The following is a 19,404-nucleotide window of genomic DNA, read 5'->3' as shown; positions in this document are numbered from 1 at the left end:
CTGTGCCACCAACCGCCTTATTGTCAGGAAACGGGATGGAGGGTGCGCCAAGGCGGTGGGGGGGGGGGGAGAGGTAGCTGCATGCTCTGCACACATCAGACCACAGGCATTTACTCCCAGGGTCTCAGCGTGGGTCCTGGGAGCTCCAGAGCTGGGAGACAACAACAACAGAAGGTGAGTCTCCACCGAGTTTCTGAGGCTCTGTTCTTGGCACGAAAGCAGCAGTGGCAGGGGGCGCTGCCACCCGAACCAGGGGTTGGAGGGACGCGCGTGGAAACTGGTGTGGGGACAGCAGGGTAACTGTGGGGCGTGGCAGCGCGCCTTGTGTATCTGAGGGTCAGTGGCTGGAAAGCAAGGGAGGGGTCTCTGGTGCAGAAACCTCAGGGCGCAGGGAGTTTAGAGTTCCAGAACAAATCTCTCTTCTTGCCACTAGACTCTTTTCTTTCCCCTCTTTTCCAGGAAGTGGGTGCTCAGCACCTCTTGCTCTCCTGAGCAGCTTGCAGGAGCGAGACAAAGGCCTCTGGAAGGGGAGTCCTCACTGAGGGTGATAGGAATCTTGTTTCCGTTTGCTCATTTGTGTCACATTCTTCCATCGGGCTGGGCAACTGACAGGTGCCTCCCTCCCTGGGCCCCTTTCAGAGTCCCCCTCCCTGCCATTTGTCTCTCACACACATATCCAGCAGACACCACCATCGGCAGGAGCTGAATATGATTAGCCGAATCCCTTCCTGACAGCTCCAAAGAGAATCCCTCAAATGCATATTTTACTGAGTGCATCTCATTGCTGCTGACAGCCGCTTTATCAATTAAATTCCACATTCCCAGTCTTTGGAGACGCCATAAGCCTCCCTACCTAATAAATCACAGGCCCCCAGTTATTGTTAAATGTCCCATCGCTCTCTAATAAACTTCCTGCCAACAGGGGCAGGTTATTTATTATGCTGCCTGGACAAGAATGAATGGGGCCCCGTTCTCACAAGGAGAAGAGCAAACATGACGCCCTCCTCCCTAAAGACTGAGGCCTTGGTAGTAAAAGGGGCAATTAATCAACGTGGGCCTTGGGCAGAGGGGAGCCGGGTCTGGAGAGAGGGAGAAAGACCTGGGGTTCTTTCCTGAAAGCCTGCCAGGCAAATGCCCAGGGTGGTAGGTGGGTACACAGGGCTCAGGGGTTGGGCTTTGGCTGCTTCCCCACCTCCTGATTCCCGTCTGAAAAGGTACTGAACGTAGGGTCACCCCCTAGGCCAAGGGGCACATGTAAAAATAGTTATTCTCTGTGTTGGGAGGAAACCACATAGGATTGAGCAGATCACGAAACAATAAATTCCGTCCAGACGGCCAGATGTCGTGACTTGATAAACTTCGTATAACTGAAGTTTATTGATGGCACTAGTCCACTGAGCAGATAAACGGAAGAATGGAGGAAAGGTCCCCCTTGTCTGGGAGAGCGAGCGAGGAAACGCATGCTGAGTCAGTTTGCTGGATAAGCCGCACGCAGGTAAGCCCTGATACTCGGAAAGCACTGTGCCAACACCTAAAACACCCAGGAGCCATCGGGTGTGAGAAACAGTGTGTGATGTGGGCCTGCTGTTACCTGCCTCCAATTAGATCCCAAATTTAGATGATGCTCCACAGTCTGCAAGTTAAAACCCAAACCCCTCAGCTTTGCCATGAATCGAGCCCCATCCACATTTCCAACCGTATTTCTCTTGTTACATAACAGACCCCCCGCCCCCGGCGTTGGGAGAGCACAGCACACACATTTGATTGTCCTTATGGTAGCAGACAAGGTCCTCCATAACGTGGGACTGATATATCTCTGCAGGCTCATTTCCTGGTACCTGCTGCCATATTTGCTTCCGTTCACACTACAGCTCGTGGCTTCCCTAAACTATTATGGTTTCTCAGGCTTCCACGCCTTTGCACAAACTGTTCCCTTTGCCCAGAATATCTCTCTGACTTGTCTGTTTGGTGAGCTCTCCTTCCACCCCCACTGCCTGATGAACTCCTTATCTATCCTTCAGGATCGGCTCAGAAAATGAGCCCCCAGTGCTTCACGGGACTTGAGCTTTGCCTCTTGGTGCTGCCATTTTGGCAGAAGTACTAGACTCAGGGATTAGGTAAGGAATGATCCGTGCATGGAGTTTTCCCGATAGTTCGATGCACGCTTTGAGGCACTTTGATTTTGGGTGGAGATGAGGAGGGCATAGGGAAGAAAGCTATTGCTCTCTGAATACCAAAAGCCATTTTCCTTAATTTCTCAGAAGTTCTCACTCTCTCCCACATGACAGCCACACTTGAACTAAGGCCCTGGAAAAATGTCAGGACTGCATATTATTTTACACCACCTCGTGCCACTTGCCTATTTCCTCCTTGATCGGGGCCACCTGTTTGCGTGTATGTTTCTCCTTGAGGGCAAGGCTCTGCTTATTTTGTCCCATTTCTGTATCTCCCTCACGTGGCTGATTCATATTAGGTGTTCAGAAGATGACTGTCAAAAGAAAGAATAAAGAGATGTTTGCGGGTTGCATGCAACTTATACTGCCTGCCCTTTGTTGCTTTGAGGGTTAAATGAGAAGAAGTTGCCGTAAAGATGGTAGTGCTTTTCTTTTCCACATTTTCCCCATGGATCCTCACACTCAGGGTGGGCCACCTTATGTCCATGCTTTTATTTCCATTGCTTTTCTCTCCTCTGGTACAGAAACCTTCACTGGGAAATGATCGTATGGGCCCTTTAGATAATCCTCAGCATCCATCCTGAGTCTACGTTTTACTTGCTTTTCAGTGCACAGGAATCCTTCCCTTCTCTAGCTCCCAGGTACAGAAGGTGAGGAAAGGCTTTCCAAGGTAGACAGAACGGCATAAGAAAAGGTTGGGGTCCCAGTGTGATTTTACCCTGGGGGAGGCCAGGAGGCACACAAGAATCCAACTCCTTACTGTGTATGTTACCCTCACGCCTTACCCAGTTATTAAATGGTCTCTTACCTTTGGGTTTTATCTTTATGGCACTAAAAGTTACAGCCAACAACATTATTAACATTTTTTGCTACTGAGGAAAACAGTTTATTGATTTGTGTTTTTAGCTGGAGCAACACAATTTATTCCTAGTAACATTACTGCAATGTTTGTGTCCGTGAGACATCATAAACAACAGACACAATCACAGAATGCCTATAAAACTGGAAATGTTCTTTTCTGGAAGAGTAGTCTTTTTGTTTCTTTTGGGATGAGAGCTGGCTGCTTCATCAGTGACTGGTGTTCTGGAATTCTACAGAACCACTGCTATGTGCATGGAGACCCAGCAAAGACTTCTGAGCAAGATTCAACGTTTGTTAGGCCCACCAAGGGCCTGTGCTGGGCTGGAGAGCACAGAATGATAAAATCCCATCCTTGAGATGCTCATAGTGAGGGACAGACACGCAAACAAGTAAATAGAACACGGTGAGAGCGAGACTGGAATTACTCTAGTGTGAAGTGGGGGTCTGGTGTGGGAAATAAAAAAGGCTGTTAAAAGGAACAGGGCATGAAGCTGGACCCAAACAACCTAAGATGCGCACTTAAGAAGGATTACTCCAGCACCTGTGGGTTGAGTGGCTGGGAGAGAAAAGAAACTCGGCAGGGGGACCATTCTGGAGGTTGTTGCAACAGCTCGGATGATAGAGGGGCTTAAAATAGGATACATGCCAGGGAGACTGGAGAGAGGAATGAATAAAATAGGTAGAGGCCAAATTACCTGCCCTTAGGTAATTGTTAGAAAAGGAGAGGGATGGTAGGTGGTGGGGTCTAAAATAATTCCCAGGTGTGGGATGTGGGGGTTAGGTGGGTGAGAGGCGGGGGTACTGTGGGGAAGCCCGGAAAATTCAATGCCCAATCCCAACAGGCCCCCCTCTTGCACATGGGCAGTTGACATTTTCTCAATGTTTTCTAAATTTCTAAGCAAAATACATCTTTGGGACCTCTTTCCAATGGGATTACTTTGCCAAAGCCCCCCCCCCCATCATTTGGAATCTGGGTACGTGCACATGTGTGAAAATAGGGGGAGAGAGAATGATCAGAATGATGATATAAGGACAAAAGAAAAAGTTGGGAGTTGGACGCAGAATATCTTTAGGTTTGGAATTTGAATAAGATTAGGTTCCAGAAATATTAAATTTGGAATTATGACTAAGACTTGGTCATAGGAGCTTGTTTATTCAATATTGAGCACTTACTATGTTTCAGATCTGGTTTTTCCCATTAGGAACACAGGAGAGAACTAGACAGGTCCCTGTCCTCACAGAGTAGGGGAGACAATCAACACAATCTCAGGTCGTGGTAAGTACCATGAAGAAAAATAAAGCAGAACAAGGGAACAGAGAGTGGTGGGAAAGGTGGGGGAGCTCAGGGGATGGGGGAACTAGGTTAGATGATAATAATAGGTCGGGGTGAAGTAGGTGATGGGGGTTAAAGAGTAAGCTTCTCGTGATGAGCACTGAGTAATGTATAGAATGGTTGAATCGCTAGCTCTTACACCTGAAGCTAATATAACACTGTTAGTTAACGCTACTGGAATTAAAATACATTGACATTTATGGAACTGGAGGGTATTATGCTGAGCGAAGTAAGCCAATCAGAGAAGTTATATGGTTTCACTCATATGTGGAATATAAGAAATAGTGCTGAGGATCCTATGGGAAGGGATGGAAAACTAAATGGGAAGCAATCAGAGAGGGAGACAAACCATGAGAGATTCTTAACTACAGGAAACAAACTGAGGGTTGCTGCTGGGGCGCCTGGGTGGCTCAGTCGTTAGGTGTCTGCCTTCGGCTCCGGTCGTGGTCCCAGGGTCCTGGGATTGAGCCCCGCATCCGGCTCCCCGCTCAGCGGGAAGCCTGCTTCTCGCGCTCCCATTCCCCCCGCTTGTGTTCCCTCTCTCGCTGTGTCTCTCTCTGTCAAATAAATAGATGAAATCTTTAAAAAAAAAAAAAAACACACAAAACAAAACAGGGTTGCTGGAGGGAGGGTTGGTGGGGATTGAGGTAACTGGGTGATGGGCATTAAGGAGGGCAGGTGATGTGATGAGCAACTGATGAATTACTTAACTCTGTATCTGAAACTAATAATGTACCATATATTGGCTAATTCAATTTAAATTAAAAAAACTTATTAAAAAATAATAGGTCAGGAACGACCTCTTTGGAAAGGCGATATCTGAGCAGAGACCTTAAAGGAAGGGCAAGTGGCAAAGACTGTCAGTTGTCACCCGTGAGATGGTGGTGCATAGCGCCAGGGACAGGAGCAGCACAGATGACATGATAGATTTGGGAGGTCTATCAGACTTCTGAGTGGCGTTGCTGAGAAGGCAGATGGATGTACAAATCTAAGTTCAGGAGGTGTGAGGCCGAGCTAGGGCTTTGGGAGGTGTCAGTCGGGGCCTGGCTGCAATTCAGTGGACGGCACGGGAGCTCAGTGTGCCAGGTACAGCGCTGCGGCTGGCGACAAAGAGGAGTGAAGCGGTACCGAGACGGACACGGACCGCACTACGGGGAAGTCCTGTCCGGCCGTGCTCGGAGCTCCGGGCGGGCGGGGACAGGCCCGGCCGGAGGCGCCCGCCGCCCGCCGCCCGGAGGCGGGGAGCGTGACGCCCCGAGCGCATCACAAAGCCCGCGTTGTGAGCGGGGCGGGGCGGGGCGGGGCGGGGCGGGGCGGGGCGAGGGGCTGGCCGGACCGCCCACGGAGGCCCGGGAGGCGGGGTGGCGCCCCCACCGTGAGCGCGCGGCGCCCTCTGCAGGCAGCCCGCGGCAGCATCCCGGTAGCCCCCGCCTTCCTCTCCTCCCTCTTCCCGCCTTCCTCGGGCCACATTTTTTGTCGTTATCGCTGTTTCCGAGACTTCCCAAGCCTCCGACTTCCGTCCCTTCGCCCCTCTCCCAGGCCAAGCGCGTCAGTGTCTTTCCGGGAGGGCTGCCAATAAAGTTTTTCCTCTTCTCGCTCTTAGGCTCCCTCCGTCGCCTCAAGTACCGCGAGATCGGCGGCGCGGCGACGATGGCGGCGGCGTTTGAAGCCCCCGCGGCCTTAGCGACGGTGGAGGCCGCTATGCCGGCGGAGCGTGTGGCCGCACAGCTCGCGGCCTCGGAGCCAGCCCCCGGGCCGGTGCGGAGCCTGCGGACGGCTCACGACGTCAGCGGGCCGCGGACCCGCACGGGGGACGTGCTGCTGGCAGAGCCGGCCGACTTCGAGTCATTGCTGCTGTCGCGGCCGGTGCTGGAGGGGCTGCGGGCGGCCGGCTTCGAGCGGCCCTCGCCGGTGCAGCTCAAGGCCATCCCGCTGGGGCGCTGCGGGCTCGGTGAGGGCGGGGGCCGCGCTCGGGCCGGGAGGGTCCGGGAGGAGCCTCAGGGCCGCCGCCGATGCAGGCCTTGGCCTGCGGCCAGGCGCTATGCGCCCTCGAGCCTCAGTTTCCTCTCTTGTAAAACAGAGACGCGGTGTTCAATTGGAAGATGGTTACGGCCCTTTGCACAGTGACAGATGGCTCTCAATTCGAGAAGATGAAGTAGAGGTTCAGGGAAGAGGCATGTTTCCGGATATGGCCTCATGCTTTTTTGAGTTAACTACAAACGAATGTGCCAATTCGGTGATCTCTGGAGAACCTTCTGGTTCTGTGGTTTCATGTTGGTATTTAAGCTTCTTTAGTCAGTACTGGCTAGTGATGCATATAACTTTTTCTCCTCAGATTTAATTGTTCAAGCCAAATCTGGCACTGGGAAAACCTGTGTGTTCTCTACCATTGCTTTGGACTCGCTTGTTCTTGAAAACCTAAGTACCCAGGTGAGTGTAGCTCAGAGGACCTGAAGGAGGGTATGTGGATTTTGTCACAGGTTGGATGCAATACCAGTAGCTCCTGAGAGACGGAAGAGATGAATTTGATGAATGATTGAGTTAAGCCATATGAAAAGTATAGAAGTAAAGTAGACGGTGGTGTGGGTGGTAACCAAGGATCCCTCATTAGTGTTAGAAGTTTGGAAATTTCCATTACTCCATCTTAAATAGATTAAGTCTGCCATGTGTGTCAATTTTTTCATTACCTGAAAACACAGATAGGTTTTCTTTACTCTCTTACTTGCTGCCCCGAATGTGGTAGGGTTTAGTATTTGGCCTGATTGATGATAACGTGGTGCTCTGGCTATTGCTGGCTCTGTGAGTGTGTCCTATTGCTCTCCCATCTTCTAAGTTCTCTTGGAGTAGGTCTAAAGATGGCCTTACCTAAATTAATAAGCGATTTAGGTTTGGGGATCGTTTCTTCAACAGAGTTTGGCTGAGCCCATGTTATGTATAAACACTATGCCAGTACATCCATGTTCAAAGCTTTTTGAGTCTTTTTTTTTTTTTAAGATTATTTATTTATTTATTTATTTGAGAGGGAGAGAATGAGAGAGAGCACAAGAGGGAAGAGGGTCAGAGGGAGAAGCAGACTCCCTGCTGAGCAGGGAGCCCGATGTGGGACTCGATCCCGGGACTCCAGGATCATGACCTGAGCCGAAGGCAGTCGCTTAACCAACTGAGCCACCCAGGCGCCCCAAAGCTTTTTGAGTCTTATAACCACCAGATTCTGGGTTATGCACATAGGAAATCTTCCTGCTTCTTGCTTCCCAGAGACCTCAGCTAGTCTACTAGCTAGTGAATTGGAGATGTATTTGAGATTTTGGCTTCTGACAATTTGGCAGTAGGTGAAATGCCAAAACGCTGAATAAGTTCCATAAACCAAATTTGAATTTTTAAATTTCAGATCTTTGTGTTCGCAAATACTCATTTTTGAAAAATTGGAAAATTCAGAAAAGTAAACAAGTACCAGGAAACAGCACATAATTTTACCTACCCAGAAAGAAACTGCTGTTAACTGTTTTGGTGTATTTGCCTCTAGCTTTTTTTTTTTTTAAGGAGTTTTTTTTCTTCTCATACCTGAGAACATGTAGTTTCACCTCATCCTCCAGTTGTTATATTGCAGAGTTCTCACCGTGAGTCTCAAGGCTCCTTTTTCATGGGCCTAGATATCTGACCCTGATTTGGTCCAGTGACGAGGGCTTCCCTGCTGTTCCTCAAGCACACTAAGAATATTATTGTCATAAGGCCTCTACATTTGCTGTCTTCTCTTCTCGAAAACAGCTCCCCAGGTGTCACACAGCCAGCTCTACTCTGTGGTATACATTTAGGTCTCTGCTCAGATGTTACGCCCTTAGTGGCCTTCGTGGATTGCCCCATTTAAAATAACTCCTTCCCTTCCTTGTCACTTGTCTCTTTTCCCTGTTTGATTTTTCTTTATAGTACTTTTCATTGTATGTCATGATTTACGTATGTTTGTTTATTGTGTATCTTCTTACACAGAATGAAAGTGCCGTGAGAGCAAGGACTGTGTGTTGTTTCTTTTTTTTTTTTTTAAGATTTTATTTATTTATTTGAGAGAGAGAGACAGGGCATGAGCCGTGGGGAGGAGGCAGAGGGAGAGGGAGAAGCAGACTCCCCGCTGAGCTGGGAGCCCGATGTGGGACTCGATCCCAGGACCCTGACATTATGACCTGAGCCCAGGGTAGACGCTTAACCAGCTGAGCCACCAAGGCGCCCCTGGACTGTGTATTGTTGACTCTACAGCAACTTACATGTTGCCTAGTACATATAGTAGGTTCTTGTTTAATAACATTTGTTGAATGAATACATAAGTGAATGAATGGAGTAGCTTCCCTTGTCTATAAAAACTCATCATTTAAAATGATTGTTTAGGAGCACCTGGGTGGCTCAGTCGTTAAATGTCTGCTTTCGGCTCAGGTCACGATCCCAGGGTCCTGGGATCGAGCCCCGCATCGGGCTCCCTGTCTCCCTCCCCCACTCCCCCTGCTTGTGTTCCCTCTCTCGCTGTGTCTCTCTCTGTCAAATAAATAAAATCTTTAAAATAAATAAATAAATAAAATGATCGTTTAAATGAAAAATAGCTCACTGTAGTACGAATGTGCCAATCACATGTATCTATTCCACTGAGTTGTTAAAGGTATATGTATTTTATGCTTTTTTAGATTTTGATCTTGGCTCCTACAAGAGAAATTGCTGTACAGATACATTCTGTTATTACAGCTATTGGAATAAAAATGGAAGGCTTAGAGTGTCATGTCTTTATTGGAGGGACTCCATTATCACAAGACAAAACCAGACTTAAAAAGTGTCATATTGCTGTTGGCTCTCCTGGTAAGATATCACCCTGTTTATAACTGGCGCTTTTAAGGAACTGAACACTTTTCATATAAATAATATAATTAAGGTAAGAAATATGGGAATCTTTAATAACTATGATTATTTTGAGGATTATAAATGAGGATATAAATGAAGAGGCTTAGACCAGTGAGATATAGACACGTGACTGGATTACCAGGAGGACTTATGAAATCTCCATTCCTAAGGATGTTTAAGCACACGTATGGAAATGGCTTCTGAGAAGAGGAGAAATGAGGTGATTTTCAGGAAGCCTTTCTAAGCCATGCATTGGGATTATTCTTTGCTTCTCTATTAATCATTCAGTTGTGAATCACTCACATCAGAATTTAGTATTCAGGGCCTTAGCATTCAAGTCTTTTTTGATGAGAACAGTGTTGTGATCCATACTTATTGGTGGTGAAATGTGAGGGAAAAGTAATGGATTTAGGCAAGATCAGAACTCAGTTTCTGATTGGTGGTTCAGTGTATAAATGCATAATAATGAGGGTCGGGTCAAGAAGGTCAGCAGTATAAATGGTGAGTAAGTAGGGTAACAACATTGACTGAGATTGGCACACATTCAGTGCATCTTAAATATTTTCAATATGCTTTTTTTCTGGAATTTAGGCAGAATTAAACAACTGATAGAACTTGACTACTTGAACCCAGGCAGTATACGTCTCTTTATTCTTGATGAAGCAGATAAGCTTTTAGAAGAAGGCAGCTTCCAGGAGCAAATAAAGTAAGAGAAATAACTTGCATGACTAATAAAATAGTGTCCTGAAGTGTCTATTTTTAGCTTTTCCAGGTGGTAATTACTGTGATTGGTTTCCATGGTGTGTATTTCTCTTCTGTTTTGCAGCTGGATTTATTCTTCCTTGCCTGCCAGTAAACAGATGTTGGCAGTGTCAGCTACCTACCCTGAATTTTTGGCTAATGCTTTGACAAAGTACATGAGAGATCCCACTTTTGTAAGACTAAATTCCAGTGATCCGAGTCTCATAGGTGAGTATAGATATTGGATACTTATATTCCTGGTTTGTGATATTCTGGAGCTTTCCCTTGCCTAGTTGGCTGCTGTTTTCATATTTGCTATAGCAAATATGTTTGTTTTAACAGAAGACCTTTGACTTCTTTCTAGGTTTGAAGCAGTATTACAAAATTGTCAATTCATACCCTTTGGCCCATAAGATTTTTGAGGAAAAGGCTCAGCATTTACAGGAACTGTTCAGCAGAATTCCATTTAATCAAGCCTTAGTCTTTTCTAATTTGCACAGCAGGTAATGTACCTTAAGAGGTCATCTGGGGAACCTGTGAAATAAAAGGTGTAAGGTCGTATTTATAAAATTATAACCCTCTATGTTATTTTTCATAGAGCACAACATTTGGCAGATATCCTTTCTTCTAAAGGCTTTCCTGCTGAGTGCATTTCAGGTAAGTTCATCTCTTACTTTAATCTTTGTTTAGTGTTCTGACTTGAAGCCTGTCCAAAGTCAGGAGGAAGAAATACTACTTTGTGAGTTGTCTTGAGTGTGAGGTTACACTGAGTCTCCAGAGTAAAGGAAATTTCAGGTGAGTATTTCATTGGGATTTGATATATCTATATCCTTGTTTAAGAAGTAACTTGGTATATAATATGAAATTAGGAAAATTGAAATGAATTCTCCATAAAGAACTTAATAATTTTATAAAGTTTGTGTTTGTCATCTTCAGAGAAAAATATTTTGCTTCTTTCCATAATTATTGTAAAAATGCTAAGAATTGCCACTGAATTACTGCTTTAAGGTCTTGTGGAAGGCAAAGATGATTCTTCTTTTTAAGATTTTATTTTTAAGTAATCTCTACATCCAGTATAGGGCTCGAACTCACAACCCTGAGATCAAGAGTCGCATGCTGTACCCACTGAGCCAGCCAGGTGCCCCAAAATGATTCATTTTTGACACATAGCTAAATTATTCCTGCTGACTTAATAGGAATGAAAGATTTAAAGGAATTTTGATCAGTGAGCTCCTTTTTAGAATTTTCATTGATAGCTTAGTTTTTTAACCTGTTAGCCTAAGCTTGTCTAGTCTTTGTATATCGTGAGATACTGGGGAGACTTTATTAATGGACAATATTTTGACCATAGATCACACTTCAAAACAAAATTTATAAACAGCTAATTACAGCAATTTTATTTTCCTAAGCATTACTCTACTTCATATGTAACTTTGCAGATACAATGTTATATCTGCAGGCATAACCTAGTCACCATTTAAAATTAATTTTTGAATTTCAAGTTGACTGCCTAACCAGATTTTTTTTTTTTAAAGATTTTGTAAATTTATTTTTTGACAGCGAGAGAGGGAACACAAGCAGGGGGAGTGGGGGAGGGAGAAGCAGGCCTCCCGCGGAGCAGGGAGCCTGACGCGGGGTTTGATCCCAGGACCCTGGGATCATGACCTGAGCTGAAGGCAGACACTTAAGGACTGAGCCACCCAGGGGCCCCCTAACCAGATTTTAAAAGATTCTGACTTTAGGTCTTAACCTAGATTTGCATGTAAGGAGAGAATTAACTTTGGTTGGTGTATTTTTAAAGCGTTAAGACTGGTAGTTATGATTTCTGCTTTTTGTGGATTTGATAAATATGTATTAGCTTGTTTTTATACGACTTTCTTTTTGGGTGTTTTTAGGCAACATGAATCAGAATCAGCGTCTTGATGCTATGGCCAAACTGAAGCAGTTTCATTGCAGAGTCCTCATTTCCACAGATTTGGTAAATTGCCTGTTCAGTTCGGGTGACTAATCCATCCTGACTTGGGCTCTATTATCAGATGCATAGGTTTCATTTATTATTTTATATGGGTGTATCTGATAAGAATACCAGAAGGGAATTGTCTTTCCAGTGCTGGGGAATTTGCTTTCTTCAAAGTCTTTTATATTTTCATGTTTATTCTTGAAACTAGTCATTAGAAATGAATTTCCTTTTCCTTTGCTCCTAAATATCTTCCTGGTCTTAACTTGGCTCTTGGTTATATTAGAATGATCGGGTGTGCGTTGGTGCCCATGTAGCAGTTAATGCAAACACTTGTTCTCTTCTTTAATTCAAGACTTCCCGTGGGATTGATGCTGAGAAGGTGAACCTGGTTGTAAATCTGGATGTACCATTGGATTGGGAGACATATATGCATCGGATTGGCAGAGCTGGCCGTTTTGGTAAAAAAAAAAAAAAAAAGAAAAAGTTTGGCTGCTTTCTTTAGGAGGAAGAATTACAAATATGACAGGTGGAGTGACACGTATGTGAAATTGATCTACATAACATTCCCTCTGTGCTTTAGGTACTTTGGGGTTGACAGTGACCTACTGTTGTCGGGGAGAAGAAGAAAACGTGATGATGAAAATTGCCCAGAAATGTAACATCAACCTTCTGCCTTTACCAGGTACGTTTTGTCTATTTCATTTTGCCATCAAAGGAATAATCATATTGGTGATAGACCTCATAAAAATAATAGCTGACACGGAGTACTTAGGATGTGTTGGGTCCCATTCAGTATGTTAACTCGTCTAATTCTTGCCACAGTCCTGTGAAGTGCATGCTGTTACTACCGACTTTTTGTGAATGAGGGTATTGAGGCATTGAGAAGTGAAGTAATTTGCCTAAGTTCTTAGAGCTCATAAGCAGCAGGGAGAAGACTGCAAGGTAATTGCTGGCACATGAAAAATGTTTTACTACTGTATTAGCTCTATATTTTAGCTTGTAGCCTTGCAATTTCATTTTATTCTTTTATATAACGGGGCATATATTTTACTACTTTTGTCACTGTAAAGGTAGTTCTTGCCATATTCTCCTTTGTCACCATGAGGAAGGAGTAGTATCTTTAATTTGAATGCTATTTTGAAAAATTTGAAGTGTTTTCTTTCTTTTCTTTTTTTTTTTTTGAGTTTATTTATCTACTTATTAAGTAATCTCCACACCAACATGGGGCTCAAACTCATGACCCCAAGATCAGGAGTTGCATGCTCTTCCAACTGAGTCAGCCAGGCACCCCTGCTACAATGTTCTCTTTTGATTTTAGTGAATCATTTGTCAAGCTGAATTTTTTAAGTGCCACTTGGGAAATTGCATATCCAAAACTATTGATGATCTCTTGAAAATTTAAAAAAAACTGTCATGTAGAAATGTGGTTTATTTGCTACATTTGTTAATGTGTGCAGAGTGTGTGTGTGTGTGTGTGTGTGTGTGTATACATAGATATATACTTATATACATGATCTAGAATATGGGATACATAGTTATTGAATAAATAACAGCATGGAATATTTTACTAATTTATATATAACTCCTTTAGTGGTTTTTATAAAGCTAGACTAAGCACATGTCTGGGAATTAGTTTTGGCTTTATAATAACTCATTTTTTAATCTTTTCACAAATTAATTGCTCTAAGCTTGTGTTCTGATTTAGAAAATATTTGTTTTTAGAAATGGTCTGTAGGTTCTTTGTCAGTTTTAAGACACTATAGTATCTTAATTCTATGTGTAAGTCTATTAGTAACCTGTCAAATGATTATAATGTGGAAAAAATAAATTGAAAACTGGTATAAGAGGGTTAAGACTTGGTAGGATTCAGTATCATAGCATTCAGTGATAAGAAAATTTGCCTTTGGATATTGGAAAATGACATATTTGGATCTTTATGTAATGTTAACAGAGCCCTGAAATGATGGGAAAGTGTATTTGTGGTGTTAGACTTACATCGGACTAGGAACTTATATGACAATAGGCTGCTCAGATGAAGTACCTGGAGCAGGAGTGGGAGAGAAATTGGCCTGTTTTATAGGTGTAGGCAAGCAAAGGATATCACCTTAGTAGGAATCAAAGTTCTAGTCAGAGGGTCTGTTCAGCCAGAGATCAAGAGCCCCAGCTGAAAAGTCCTGATCCGAGGGATTAGGTAGTGGGTACATATACATTAGCACCAATAGCAACAACAAACAGGCAAGACCTGTGTAAATCATGGGCTCTGTATGTTTTGTCTGCCTAAGGTGAAAACTGATCACACTTGGGGAAGGTCAGAGTGTGCAGGGGGGAGCGAATTGTCCCACCTGGATGGAATAGGAAATTTAGAGAGCAGGAGCCAGCAAATTTTTTAAAACTTAGAAGTGCTGTTGAGACCGTAGATCTTTTTTATAGTCATCTAACTTTTTCCCCTGTAGAGGTTTTTCTCCACTGTTGGAGGCAGTGATTTCTCCTTCTTGGGAGTATAGAGTGACAGATTTACTTGGGTGCAGAGTTGCAATTGTAATATTTCCCAGCTGATAAGCTTTGGGGGGAGTACAATCCATTTGCTAATATCTTGTTTTGCTGTTGGCATTGGTGAGATCAAGGGGAGGAGTTGGGGAGAGTGAGGAGGGAAGAGAAGGGAGAATTGCTGCAGACTTGGACCTTACTCCCAGCGTTAGCTTTTTTTGAGTGGGAGGTATGGGAAAATATTGCTTATGGGTATGGGATAGGTCTTGCATATTTGGGGGCATATTTCTTTACTGCAAGGATTGTTTAGATCTTTTAAAATACTGATATAATGTAATCCTTAAGCTTCTTAGTATATTATTAGTATATTTTATTTATTAATCTTATTTGACTGTGGAAAGCTTTATGAAGTCATTCAAAAATTGCTGATCTAGAGCAGCTCACACTTTTAATATTCTTTTGTTCCTTTTATGTAGATCCCATTCCTCCTGGTCTAATGGAAGAATGTTTGGATTGGGACGTGGAGGTTAAAGCTGCTATGCATACGTATGGCTTAGCGAGTGTACCTACCCAGCCCTTAAAAAAGCAGATCCAAAAAATGGAGAGAAACTTTCAAACTCAGAAAGGTCATGGTAACCACGTGGCTTCACCTAAAAATACTTCTGTATCTTCACTATTAGTCAAATCAAAAAATAATACTAAACAGAAGCTTCCTGTGAAAAGCCACTCAGAATGTGGAGTCATAGAAAAAGCAATGTCACCAAAAGAAGTGGGCTGTGGCATACAATTGGAAGAGCAAATGAAGAATCCTGTTGAGATCTCTGTTGAAAACTCTACCAGTCAGCCCCAGGTCAAAGAAACTTTACCTGTGTCACTGCCCAAAATTCCTTGTCTGTCTTCCTTTAAAATCCACGTGCCGTACTCTTTGACTTTTACAGAATTGGTAGAGGATTATGAACACTATATTAAAGAGGGGTTAGAGAAGCCTGTGGAAATCATCAGGCATTACACAGGTCCTGGGGATCAGACTGTGAATCCTCAAAATGGATTTGTAAGAAATAGAATTCCCGAGGAGAGAGTGCCGATACTGGCAAGTAGTAGTCAGTCTGGAGACTCAGAGAGTGACAGTGATTCTTACAGCTCGAGGACTTCTTCCCAGAGCAAAGGAAGTAAGTCCTACTTGGAAGGCTCTTCAGATACTCAGCTGAAAGACTTGGAATCCACTCATGTGGATGGCCATATCTCTTTGGAACAACCTCTGAATGGAGACGATACCCCTCATCCAGCAGAGTATCAAGAATCACCTGGAATCCAGACAAAGGCCAGGCATAAAGAGGGGGCTAACCAGAGAGCTAAGCAGAGCCGGAGAAACCCTCCCAGGCGGTCTTCCTATCGAGCGCCGGCAGAACCTCAGGAAGATGGTTGGTATGACTGCCACAGGGAAGCACATCCAAGTTTTTCTGATGCCTATCAGGATTATGAGGAGTACTGGAGGGCTTACTACAGGGCATGGCAGGAGTACTACGCCGCTGCCTCTCAGTCGTATTACTGGAACGCTCAGAGGCATCCAAGTTGGATGGCGGCTTATCACATGAATACCATTTATCTCCAAGAAATGATGCGAGGCAACCAGTGATTGTAGGCGGTACCTCACGCCATCCAGAAATACCAACGAGCGTATACCTTTGCATAGCCAACCTCCTTGGCCTATATGGTAGAGTGGCATTTTTTGAGGAATTTGAAAAGTCTTGAGGCTTCCCACTGGGACACATCGATTTTTCCCAGATTGTTTTGACCTACCTGACCAGGTACATTATCTTTTTTTTTAAGAAACTTCACGGATCAGATTCTTGAAGGAAAACTTTGGGGACACAGAGCTGAAAGTCCCAGGATGCCATTTTCTGTAAGCCATTTGGAAAAAAAACATTTAAAAAGACTTATACCACTGCTTACTTTAAAAAAATAAAAACAGTTGAGGATTTAAAAAATAATGTTAGTTTATGCTGTGGAGTTCTTGACAAAAGGCTTGGACTGTATTTCCGTAGAGGTGTGTTCTTGTAGAAATTTGTAGCATGGTAGATCAGAAAATCCCCTCGCCTTTTATATTTAGGCAGGAAGGAATAAATATTGCTTCAGACTTTTCCAAAGGTACTTGCTTTCATGCTCTTTGCTTCCGGTAAAAATATTTGTTACCAGTAAAAATGCAAACTTTGTCAAATGTTTATTGACATGTTTATTCATCTTTTGAATGTCTTTTGTTTTTAAGATTGTGAAAAGCTGTGTTTTTACTGTGCATTAAATAGCTGAGGATCATCAGTGGCTGTCTTATTTTTGTTTCTCAAGAAAGGGAGTAACTCTTACTTTTCATTGGTTCTTGGATCCTTTTAGGAGATAAAAGCTATAGATTTGTAGAGTTGCCATTCTGTAAACAGGAACTGTGTATGTAATTCCAAGAGGTTCATAGACCTTCTGAAGCCCATGTATGGAACCCAGATTAAGAACTGCACTACTCTGCTGGGAGGCTAAGGGAAAGTTCTCTGTCTTTAAGTATTTTTTGGAAGCTGGAACTCAGTTCTGTCACTCTTCCCACAGTGTGTCCTGATCCTATGTCTTCTAGAAATTTCCCCCCAGTTTTTACTTTTACTGTTCCCTTAATTTTAAATTTTCTCCCAGTTTCTACTTTTAATGACACCTAGTAGGGAGCATCTCATTTTTCTGAGACGGTGCATCTATAAATTACAATTTAGAAAAAATGTAATTGGAAGTTACAACAGTGCCCCCTTATCCGAGATTTTGCTTTCTGCGGTTTCAATGACCCCCAGTCAACTGTGGTCCAGAAGCAGACAATCTTTTTGACATATTATCAGGCTGGTAGTAGCCTAATGCTATGTCACAGTGCCTACGTCATTCATCATGTGGGCATTCTATCAGCTCACATCGTCACAAGAAGAAAGGTGAATACGGTACAATAAGCTTTTCAGAGACCATATTCACATAACTTAGAGTATGTTGTGATTGTTCTATTGTTAATCTCTTTACTGTGCCTCGTTTATCAACTAAACTAAATTATAGGTATGCATGTATAGGAAAGAACAGGCATATATAGGATTCGGTGCTGTCTAGTTTCAGGCATCCACTGGGGACTTGGAACATATTCTTTGTGGATGGGGGGGACAACTGTACACATTCTTTCATTTCTTTTCTGTGGCAATCCTTTTATGATTATGCGTTTGGGTCCCAAACCTTTTTGTGAACTGGTTTTGTGGTGAGAGAACCTGTTACAAATAGAAATGTATTTACTTTTTAAAGGGAAAGCTCTTCTTTCTTGTGTACATACTTATCTAGGCAGTGCACACATTTACCCCCAGGGCTGTCTGCAAACATCCACGGCCATTGTCATTTACTGTCCAACACTCACATACCACCACCCTAAATTCCTGTTTAACTTGGATTCCTGTAATCTGGGTTGGGCAATGGTAGGCTTTACTTAACACGTATCTGTACTGTACATGTATTGCCAAGGTCGAATGAATTAAATTAACACTGTAAATAAATAGCAAATCCATAATTAGGGCCAGCATGTCATTAAGAGGTAGAGATTTTAATTACACACATTTCAATAAGATCCCATCGTTGCTATATAATTGAACTTACTTCTTTTCTTCAACCCTCTCCCCCACAATACAGCCGAGTTCACAGTCTGTCATTGCTAGGGGATTTTAATTAGGATACTACTGCATCTTAATTAGAGATGAGGTTACCCATTTGTCTTGAAATTAATTGGATTCTTTCTTTAGGTTTGTTGTATTTTGTGTGTGTGTTTTTAATACAAAAATAAGCTGGAGGTGAGAATACATATAACAGGAAAATAATGATTGCTTCATTTTCCATAAGCATTTGCTTGGAAGATTTCAGCCATTACCCTCCCAAAGAAGGGATGCAGTAGTAACGGTGGCTGTGGAAGGAACTGCTGCTATTTGTCCATGATTATATGGAAGACTTTTCTGTTTAGAATTGGCAGTCAAGGTGCAAGTCTCCGTCGTGTTAGGAACCATAGCTAGGTTTTAGGTAAATTTGCTTGTGACTGCTTTGTGGTTTAGTCAAAAGAGCATTCGTCCTGGTGGAGACTCGGCTGCTGCCTCCTTTATCTTATACCTGCCATACCACCTCTTAGGGTCTAGTTTTCTCATCAATGAAATGAGACTAGATTTTTAGGCTCCCAGTTTCTAAGACTTAATTAATATATGACTAATAAGAGAAAATAGTTTCTAGTTAGGGAAAAGAACCATCATTTCATGAATATAGAGAGCCTTTATAAATTCAGGTGATTTGGATGAAGGCCAGTATGAGTTGGTTTAAGGTCTGAATTCTAGAGGGCTAAACTATACTGACCACAACTATTCAAGATAAGCTTCAACTTAAATTAGGCTAGCAGTATTAACATGTGGAGAAATCTTTAGGAAACCTGCAGCTGTGGATAATTCTGACTTGGAAGACATTATTATTTTGGGTAATAAAGTAACATTTTCTAAATTAGCTTAAGTATTACAGTAATACTTAACGTTCTAAAAACGTGGTCTAAATACTAAGCCCTTCAATACTAAAATTGAACAGGAATTATACTTCGTGAAGATCAAATTGTATGAGACAAGAAAGTAATATGAAGTTTTAGGTTTTTTTCCCCTTCTAAAAATAAATAAGTCTGTTAACCGTTAAAAATAAGGATAGGGGTGCCTGGGTGACTCAGTCGTTAAGCATCTGCCTTCAGCTCAGGTCATGATCCCGTGGTCCTGGGATCGAGCCTCGCATCGGGCTCCCTGCTGGGCGGGAAGCCTGCTTTTCCCTTTCCCACTCCCCCTGCTTGTGTTCCCTCTCTCGCTGGGTCTCTCTCTGTCAAATAAAATCTTAAAAAAAATTTATGAGGATATTTTTGATAGTCGTAGCTGACCATTGGAACTGGATCAGTCACC

The 19,404-nt window shown here is 43.3% G+C and overlaps 1 protein-coding gene across 1 annotated transcript; it reads left to right on the top strand.

Annotated features, from left to right (window-relative positions):
- Positions 1 to 5,692: 5,692 nt before the first annotated feature.
- Positions 5,693 to 16,750, top strand: DDX20 (DEAD-box helicase 20). Its single transcript, XM_025872420.2, has 12 exons — positions 5,693 to 5,788; positions 5,972 to 6,319; positions 6,704 to 6,798; positions 9,036 to 9,204; positions 9,838 to 9,952; positions 10,073 to 10,215; positions 10,352 to 10,490; positions 10,586 to 10,644; positions 11,883 to 11,965; positions 12,300 to 12,405; positions 12,528 to 12,629; positions 14,911 to 16,750. Exons 2-12 carry the CDS (start codon positions 6,019 to 6,021, stop codon positions 16,068 to 16,070), a joined length of 2,472 nt encoding a protein of 823 aa, XP_025728205.1. The 5' UTR covers positions 5,693 to 5,788; positions 5,972 to 6,018; the 3' UTR covers positions 16,071 to 16,750.
- The last annotated feature ends 2,654 nt before the right edge of the window (positions 16,751 to 19,404 follow it).

Source organism: Callorhinus ursinus, unplaced genomic scaffold (assembly GCF_003265705.2).
Source record: "Callorhinus ursinus isolate GAN/ISIS: 27379988/994484 unplaced genomic scaffold, GSC_fseal_2.0 scaffold9, whole genome shotgun sequence".
Classification (NCBI taxonomy): Eukaryota; Metazoa; Chordata; class Mammalia; order Carnivora; family Otariidae; genus Callorhinus; species Callorhinus ursinus.
The sequence above is the reverse complement of the archived record's forward strand: the minus strand, read 5'-3'. Positions and strand labels throughout refer to the sequence as shown.